Below are 8,247 nucleotides of genomic sequence, written 5' to 3'. Positions count from 1 at the left end.
TTCCCCTCTCCCACCGCAGCTCTAAAGCACTTGCTTCAAGTTAATAAGCACTTTTGAGAAAAAGCCTATTTCAAGTGAGGACCCTGGGAGCCGCCCCAGGTCCCAGCAAAGGAGACAGCGAGGGCTACATAGGAGACAGGGAAACAGATGTGTGAATCAGAGGGCGAGATGAAAAGAGCCAGTTTTTAGTTTCTGATTTTTGGGGCATACGTTTCTGATTGGGCGGTGGCTTTGGTAGGGTTGTGTACTATCCTTCAGAAAAACAAATGGCACAAACTGTGGGTCCCAGGATGGACCAACAGACCCAGGTCACTGCCACTGTCCAGCTGAGACTGATGGGCCACCTCCCCCATCCCCTGGCCCCCTGAGCCATAGGACTGCTGAAAACCACTGAATGTACAGCCCAGGTTGGGGTGGGGAGCAGCCCCTGGGGGAGGGGGCTTCTCCTTTTGTTTGGTGCTGTGGGGGTGGGAGAGATGAGACTGAGGGACTGCCACCCCACTTAGACATGTGTTCCTTGGGGTGGAGGGGCTGAGGAGGGCCCACCTCCCTCTCCAGCCCCAGCCATGGCCCCTCTTCCTTCCTCATCCCTATCCGTTTGACTGTAAGTCCAGCTCACCTTTGCCTTCAATATGTAACCAAAGGAAAACTCAATACTGTTTCCACCGCTGTCTGCCCACCCAAGCACCTTCTTACTCCCTAGACCTAGAAGGGGAGAAGAGGCTGGGGGCACGTAGGGCCAGAGCGAACGGTTCTGCAGCTGTACCCCCAAAACCTTCTCTGGGGTCTTGGAAGGGGCCCTGAGAGGTGGGGTGAGGCCAGGCTAGAGGGGCTGGGAGCAGACACGCTCTGGATCTTGTGCACATGCGTGTTTCTTTGTCTGAATGACTCCAGTGACTGTGCTCCAGCAGGGAGGCCCCTTCCTCCTTTCCTCTCCACCATTCTTCACCCTCTCCCCACACCCAGTGTTCATCCCCCGCCTCCCCTTCCCACCGCAAAGGAAAATAGCCTTACAGACCCTAGCCCAGAAACCCTCCTCCTGGGGCAAACCACTGTGGGGCCCCATCCTGCCTAGTTTGAACCTTACCTTGTAAGGAGGAGGGCAAAGGAGCCCCTTCCCCCCATTGTGATGGCTCCAGCCCTCCACGGCCTTGACCCATGTTGGGCAAGGGCGGATGTGAGGAATATTTGAGGACCAAGCCCAGTGGTCTGGGAAGAGGGAGGTAGAGAGGGAAGGGTCTGACTTGAGGACTCCCACCTCCCAACCCAACCCCTAGAGAAGTGACCAAATCCCAGAGATGAGAGGATGCTGGGGTGGGGAGGGTCTGCTCTATGAATTACTTGAAGGTACTGATTCCGAGGCTGCTGTTGCCCACTTGGGTGTGAGGAGGACACTGTCACTGCATCTGGGAGGGCAGAGGGTGGCGGGTGATGAGAGGATCCGCCCTTGGCCCGCACTCACTCCTGCTAGGCCCCTTCCCTGGGGAGCCTGGCTTTGCCCCCAGGGAAATTGGGGAGAGCCTTCCCCTCCCATCTTCATCCCTCACTCTGGGCACCCTCTCCAATTGCACTAAAGTAGCTGTTGTGCCAGTCTTACCCCCACACCAGGGTGGGGTCTGCTTCCAGTCCTTTTTCTCCCATGGCCTCCGCTCCCGTCCCAGACAATCTCCTTGTTCCCTGTATTCCTGGATAGCTCAGCTTTGTATGTGTGTGTTTGGGGGTGGGGGTGGGTTATGGCTGGAGTGGGTTTGGTAGGGGTTTGGGAAGGGCTAGGGGAAAGATGGAGGATTAAGTCTCCTACTCCCTTCCTCAACTCCAAGCCACAGAAGCCTGGGAGGGAGGGTGCCTACTCTCGCTGCCGCGTGTCTTGCAGATGTGCCAAAATGGGGGTGGGTGGGAGGGGAGGGGAGGGTGCCTGGCAGAGCGGCCCCCAGGGTGGCTCTCTCAAAGCAATACAGTTCCTCCTGCCTGGGGGACGGCAAGACAGGGGAGAGGGTTGGGTTGGGGACCTGGGGGTTCCCTGTGTACAGCTGTGTATAATCAGGGGTGTTCTCTGTCTGGTACCCGCCGTGGGCGTCTATGTGTGTGTGATCCTCCCGTTCCCCATGCCCTGCATGACCTGTGATGCTGCAGACACCACCATCCTGTGTGCAGAGGTGTTCTGGGGGCACTGAGGGGCATGTTCCATGTCCTTTTGCACCCTCCACCCTGTGACCCATGTACTCGGTTGTAGGAAGTAAAAAGAACTGAGCACAATTCACTGGATTCTAGTTGAATCTTTCTCTAAGCAATTTTCCCCTTCCTGCCCTTCTCCCTGCCCCAGATCCGCCTGTGGTGCTAGCGTTGGGGTCGGGGGTGTTTAATGCTGGTGGGCAGCAATAAAGGGCAGATCTGCCCAGATGCCTGTATTTCCAGGGTGCTGAGGGCAGCAGGAAAAAGTGGGGACCTCAGTGCATTGCCCCACCCCTCCCCCTCCTCCCTGGGCTAAAGCACAATGCTCTCCCTGCAGAATTATGCACCCTGCACTCTCCAGGTCCCTACTCACGTCCTCCCCTGACCTGCTTTGAGCCCGTCTCCCACCACATCCTGGTTTTCTATGCTGTTTTGGTGCAAGTACAACTGTCATAGTCATGGCTTTGGGATGGGTTCTGTTTATTAAAATCCTATTGCTCCTACTGGCCCTGTGTCCCGCCTCCATTCCTGTGGTTGGGGGGAAGGAAGGGCAAGCTGGACGCCTTTCCACTGGCCCCCATCAGCCATCAGAGACCGGGGGCTGTAGCTGCTCCTCCAGCAGAGCTATGGTGAGCATGAGGCTGCTCCCCAGCAGCAGCCCCAGCCCCTGCAGTAGCACCTCAAGCGTAGGGAGGGGCTCAGGAGGACGAAGAAGGGCTGGTAGCTGAAAGAAAAAGAATGTCAGGATCTCGACCTTGTTTCTATCCCCAAAACATGAGAGGAAAGTATCAGGAAGTATCAGCAGCCCCTGCCCAAACACTTCCAGCCTGTTGTTTCTTAGGCCCTGTGGCCCTGTGGCCCTGTGGTCCAGCACACTTCCCAGTGGCCAGCGATGGAAATGGGGGGATTGATACTTCCCTCCTCCACACCCCGCCTCCCCCCTTCCCGTGTTTTCTCCTCATCACCCCACACCTCACCATGTCCACAAGGGCCACATAGAGGAAGACCCCAGCAGTGATCCCAAACACCCAGGGAGTGAGGGGGACAGGGCCCAAACTGAGCCCCACCCCCAGGGCTGCACCCCCCAGTCCCAGAGCTCCAGACACCAGGCTTAGCAGCAGCAGCCGCCGAAAGGGCAGCCCTGCCCGGAGCAGCATTGCATAATCACCTGTTGGGAAGAGAGAATAGGATAGGAGGGAATAAGCCAGGGTTGCCCCTCACCCGTGTTACCTACCAGCCTCCAAGTTCCACCCCGGCCCCACTTCTGCCATTCCTACCCAGTTCATGGGGCAGCTCATGGCAGAAGACCGCTAGGGTGGTGCTGAAGCCACTGGAGAAGCCATCAGAGAAGGCAGCACCTGGGTTGACAGGACTGGAGGTGAGCAGTCTGGAAGAAAGCTCTCTCCAGGCCAGGGGCCTACATTCCCGCTCTGGTCCTCTCATCTTCCCACTTCCTGTTAGCCCACTGCTAGCCCTAGCCAATAACTAGAAGCCTCTGACCTGCCTTCCCCCATCCCCCCACCTCACCTATGGCCAGCCCATCAGTGAGGTTGTGTAGACCATCTCCCAGGAGGACCATCCATGTTATATTGGCATCACTGCCACCCTGATGTCCGTGACTGTGACCTTGGTGCCCAGGAGGGGCTGGGGCTGTTGGGGACTGGCTATCCTGCTCCCTGTGGCCCTGAGCCCCTGGATCTGCAGGAAGAAGGACAAGGACCATGTTGTTGGTGGCTGCAAGTGAGAATGGGAGCCGGGACCCTACTCTTCATTTTCTCCTCTAGTCACCTGGAGCTGCCGGTAGGGGCTGAAGTGCCATCCCACTGCCATCCTCTGGGTCCAGGTTTGGTGTTCCAAGATCTTTTCTTTTTCGCCTGCAGCATCTCTGAAATAGGAGGGTATCCCTCCCGGTAGAGGAGGCAGCAGCGCTGCAGTCTAAGGAGAGGCCACACTACTGGCTGGGAAAATGAACACCTGGTTCTGTTTCTGGCACTTGGGGTGTTTTTTTGGCCTCTACTCTCTTCCCAGGCTTGCACCTCCTTGTTTCTTGTTGCCTTGAACTCCGGAGAGGAGGCCGTTCCTGGGTCTATGCTGAGGGATCCCTACCCACTCCCTGGTAGTGGTCAGGGCCTGGAGTCAAGCAAATGGCAGAGCCAGGAGCACACTCGGCCCCTCACCTCCTGGCTCCTGTGGCCAGTTCTTGGCTAGGACTCTGGTCTCGGCAGAAGGAGGAAAAAAGGGAGTCACTCACTGGCCTGAGCCCTCGGTGCTGTAGCACGTTCTCCAGCATGAAGAGCAGGAAGAGACCGCCGAGCACTGACAGCCCTGGACCCAGGTCTTCCTCTGGTTGCCCACTAGGTCCGGCATGCTTCCCTCCTTGTGCCTGACAGAGAGGAGGTGAGGGCAGACCCCGGAAGACCCTGCACCGGACAACAGCCCCCTCCTCCTGGGTGGGAAGTGGCAAGTCTTCACTCATACACTGCTAGAAGGCAGCTGTGGGCTGACAGAGAGGGAGGGGATACCCTATGACTGGGAACACCTTGGATATGAGGGGGCTCTCTGTGGGGGGGAGTGGCAGGGGAACAAGGAAGGGGCTCCACGTACATGCGGCAGCAGGTGTAGCAGCGCATCCCCGCAAAGAGTGCCCACGGCCAGGGCCCCCAGGAAGCCCAACAGGGGCCGCAATAGACGAGATCCCAGGAGCCGCAGCAGCAGCAGGGAGAGGGGAGCAGGGAGGCTGAGCAGCAGGACTGCCAGGGCACTATGAACCAGGGCTGGGGAAAATCGGGCTGAAGTTAGGCTGGGGCTGAGGGGTTGGGGCTCAGAGGCAAAGATATGCTGCAAGGGGAGGCAGAACCCCAGTGAAACCCCTTTCTTGGCATGGGTCCCACTCCCTACCAGGGTTCAGAGTGCTCCGCCACCCACTCTCACCCACTGACCAGACAGTAGATCCCCTGGGGGATTTGGGGCCAGGGCCTGGATGCAGACACGGCTGTCAATCTGATAAAGCAGGGCTGGGCACAGCAGAGCGAACTGATGAGGGGTCAGAGGAGCAGCAGGGCTCAGGCCAAAATTGACCAGCAGCTGGGAGCCATTCAGACACTAGGGGAGTTAGGAGTCATACATTGAACTGTGACTCAGATATGTAATGTCTGCCCTTCCATTTTGCATGGACTGCTGGGTCTCTCCCAGGGTCCCCAGTGCATCAGGGCCTGGGGAAAGGTACGTATAATAATAAGTGTGTATTCATTATTAATGATTATTCAACCCAACGCAAATAGTTTAATGCAGATTGGGTGCTAGTGAACATTACTACCATATCCCAAGCACCTGATGATTTCATTGATTTGGTCATGGAGTTGCTTGGACAACAAGGAGTCTAGAATCTTAGAAGGGAAGAGAACCTGAAATGCCATCAACCTTTCTCTCAATAGCCCTGTCACATGTTTATCCAGCCTTCGCTTGAATGCTGCCTCCGATGGGGTGCTCACTCTCACCAGGCCTGTTTCAGAGTTAGCTTGGGCTGCCGTCTGGTGCACGTGGAACAAGTTAATTGTCTTTCTAGATGAAGACAGCTGTCAGCTCCCTGCAAGTCTCAGCTTACCCTGGGCTGCTTCTCTGGTTTCTTTGCTTTGCCAAGTGTGACCCATAAACTAGGTCTTGGAGTTCTAGGTGTGGCTTATCTGCTCTACGCCCAGAGGGAACATTTTTCATATTGGAATAACATACCCTAAGACCACATCTGGATTTTTTTTTTTAAGTAACTATTAATTACTGACTTTAAATATTTCATGCTAATCCAAATCTCATGGCTCCTTCTCCCTCTCCAGAGATCATCAGACTCACATCCTCATTCAGATGGTCAGCCAATGAATGGTCCAGCAGCAGAAGCCTGTGAAATAGGTCCAGGCCCGAAGGGGCTGGCCCATGGGGTGGTGGTGGGGCCTTTGGTTCCTCCAGGTCACCCCACCCGGAGGGATCCAGAGGCAGCTCAGCCCAGACATCCACACTCAACTCAGGGTTCTGTGGCCTGGAATGGATGGGTGGGATAGCAAGTCAGACTTGCTCATGTTCTCTGAGAAACTTCCTTGAGAGGCTGCCAGGGAGCTTAGTGGAAAAGGAATGACTTGCCTCTGGCTGCAGTTACTGGGACCCAGAATGGAATGTCAGATCCCTGGGAGGATCTAAGAATTGTCAGTTTATAGGAATGGGAGCCATGGGGTGAGAGGAAACAGGGGCAAGGGAATAGCCAAAAATGCTACAAATTGGGAGCCAAGTCAGCCTGGAGACATTGAGCATTGTTGGGATTGAGAGCAAGGAATTGAAGGGCCCAGGGATTTGGAAGAGGAGAGAATTAGAAGGCAGTAGAAGCAAAAAGTGCCTTGAAGAGATACAAGGAATCAGGTACTGAAATTTTCTAATCCCTGGAATCTGATTTTAGGAGCCAGGAAATTTAGGCAACTGGAGACTGATCTAAACACTGAGAAGAACTGGGATGTGAGATTTTAGGGTAGGAGAAGGGTTTAGTACCTGTGCGTGGAATTGTCTCCAGCTGGGGGTGCAGCCCGACCAGCTGGAGGCCCGTGGTGTCCCAGGCGCAGCCCCTGGACTCGGCCTAGCCCCAGGCTGTGGAGAAGCCTTGCAAGACCTCCTGCAGTCAGTGTGCCATTTTCCCCGTATAGGCCGAAAAACTGGGCCAAGTAATGGTTCTGCTCCTGCTCAGCAGGGCCCAAGTTGGGGGCTGAGCCCTCTCCCCGGCCCAAGGCCACACATATACACAGGCCAGCTAGCAGATGACTCACTGGGAGCCCCATTACTGGGGGAAACTGGTCAGAGGCTCTGGTTCCAGCTTCTATTCCCCCTGGAACATTCTGAGGACTGTGCCCTGGAAGAATAAAGAAGAAGGAGTGGGGTTCCTGCCCTTCTGTCTAGCTCAGGGCCAGAAGGGATTCCTCACTCCTGGTAGAGTCCCCACCTTAAATCCAGCAGCACCTCCCACTCTAGCCTCCTTCTTCCTTCCCCATTGCCTCCTCCTGAAACAACCTCTCTTTTCATTTGCCAGCTCCTAGAATAGGTTCCGTGACCAGAGTGCTGCCCTCACTTAATCCAGAGCTGACAGTCCATTCCCTGTCCCCTAAACCCCACCCCTCAACCTTTCCCCATCTCTTTATCCCCCCTCAATCCCCAGAACTTCACCCCTACTGGTAGCATAAGAGCTCCGTCACCTCAGGTCCCTGTCAAGCCTTGCTGTGGACGCTAAGAGGTTCCTGAGTCAGGTAGGAGAGCCAGGCTCAGCCTCCAGGTGCCCAGGTGGAGTGGAGGCCACGTCAGATGGAAGGCTGGGATGGACAAGCCCCCTCCCCCAGCCCACCTGCCTTGGGGCGGGGTCAGGGGGTGGGGCAAGTGTGGGAAGGCTCACTGGGGAGAGGAGTTAATGGTTCACTGGTTTCTTGGGTAGGGGTCAAAGGTCAGTCTCTGCTGGGGGCCCCCAGTAGGGAGGGGCCACCCTCTGTCCCTGGAAAAGCCACATGGCTAAGGAGAATCTGGGTCTAGCCTTTTCTTCTAAATAATCCACTCCCTAACCCACTTGGTCCCATTTTAGTGTTTCCCTGCTTATATTCCTACCCCACCTACCTTACTTCTGGCACTAGGTTTCATTCATCTCCACCCTTATCCCCACATTCTCTGAGGAATTTGGACCCAGGTGTCCCTAAGCTGGAGAGGAGTGTGAAGAGGCAGAGAAGTGGCAACCCCAGATGCATGGGAAAATATTGTTTTTAGCAATTTCTCACACCAGAGAATAAGAGCCAGAGCTCAGAATCGATGACCAAGAAAGAGGAAGCTCTGGTGGGAAGATGAAAGAAGTATCTGGGCTCCCTCAAGTGTCCCACCTGGCTTAAGAGCAGGGGAGCACAATCTGATTGGGGTGATTGGTTCAGGGGCTGAAGTTGGTATTACCTGACAGCAGGAGACAGGACGCCCAGAGGAAGGGGGACACAGCCTTCTTGGTTCCAGCTGTGAGGAGGGGGGGTAGGTAGGCCCGCGGGCAAGGGTCACCTGCAGGGAGGGAGCAGG

At 55.9% G+C, this 8,247-nt stretch overlaps 2 protein-coding genes across 3 annotated transcripts in view; one reads left to right on the top strand and one right to left on the bottom strand.

The window, feature by feature from the left end:
• ANKRD52 (ankyrin repeat domain 52) overlaps positions 1-2,675 on the top strand; it is a 16,808-nt gene extending 14,133 nt beyond the window's left edge. Inside the window, exon 28 of the mRNA XM_006908895.1 lies at positions 1-2,675. This exon is cut by the window's left edge and continues 2,926 nt beyond it. The gene's annotated coding sequence lies outside the window, so the exon portion shown is untranslated.
• SLC39A5 (solute carrier family 39 member 5) lies at positions 2,636-8,223 on the bottom strand. 2 transcript variants are annotated; one of them, XM_025044686.1, is made up of 11 exons: positions 8,131-8,223; positions 6,703-7,057; positions 6,019-6,202; positions 5,112-5,274; positions 4,777-4,946; positions 4,424-4,555; positions 3,961-4,057; positions 3,700-3,870; positions 3,450-3,530; positions 3,150-3,340; positions 2,636-2,896 (listed from the first exon to the last, which is right to left on the bottom strand). In XM_025044686.1, the coding sequence occupies exons 2-11, from the start codon at positions 6,984-6,986 to the stop codon at positions 2,753-2,755; spliced, it is 1,617 nt and encodes a 538-aa protein (XP_024900454.1). In that variant the 5' UTR covers positions 6,987-7,057; positions 8,131-8,223; the 3' UTR covers positions 2,636-2,752. The 2 variants fall into 2 exon arrangements, with proteins under 2 accessions (XP_024900454.1, XP_024900453.1); XM_025044685.1 differs by lacking the exon at positions 8,131-8,223 and having other exon boundaries at positions 2,756-3,340; positions 6,703-7,290.
• Positions 8,224-8,247: the final 24 nt, after the last annotated feature.

This window comes from Pteropus alecto, unplaced genomic scaffold (assembly GCF_000325575.1).
Source record: "Pteropus alecto unplaced genomic scaffold, ASM32557v1 scaffold433, whole genome shotgun sequence".
NCBI classification, from domain to species: domain Eukaryota; kingdom Metazoa; phylum Chordata; class Mammalia; order Chiroptera; family Pteropodidae; genus Pteropus; species Pteropus alecto.
This window is presented reverse-complemented; position numbering and strand designations above follow the sequence as displayed.

Coding starts and splice junctions, on each gene's coding strand:
- SLC39A5 (XM_025044685.1), bottom strand. CDS start 6,986: ATGGGGCTCCCAGTGAGTCATCTGCTAGCTGGCCTGTGTATATGTGTG. Junction 4,556..4,776: donor TGCTACACCTGCTGCCGCAT/GTACGTGGAGCC, acceptor CCTCTCTGTCAG/GCACAAGGAGGGAAGCATGC. Junction 3,341..3,449: donor TGAGCTGCCCCATGAACTGG/GTAGGAATGGCA, acceptor TCTTCCCAACAG/GTGATTATGCAATGCTGCTC.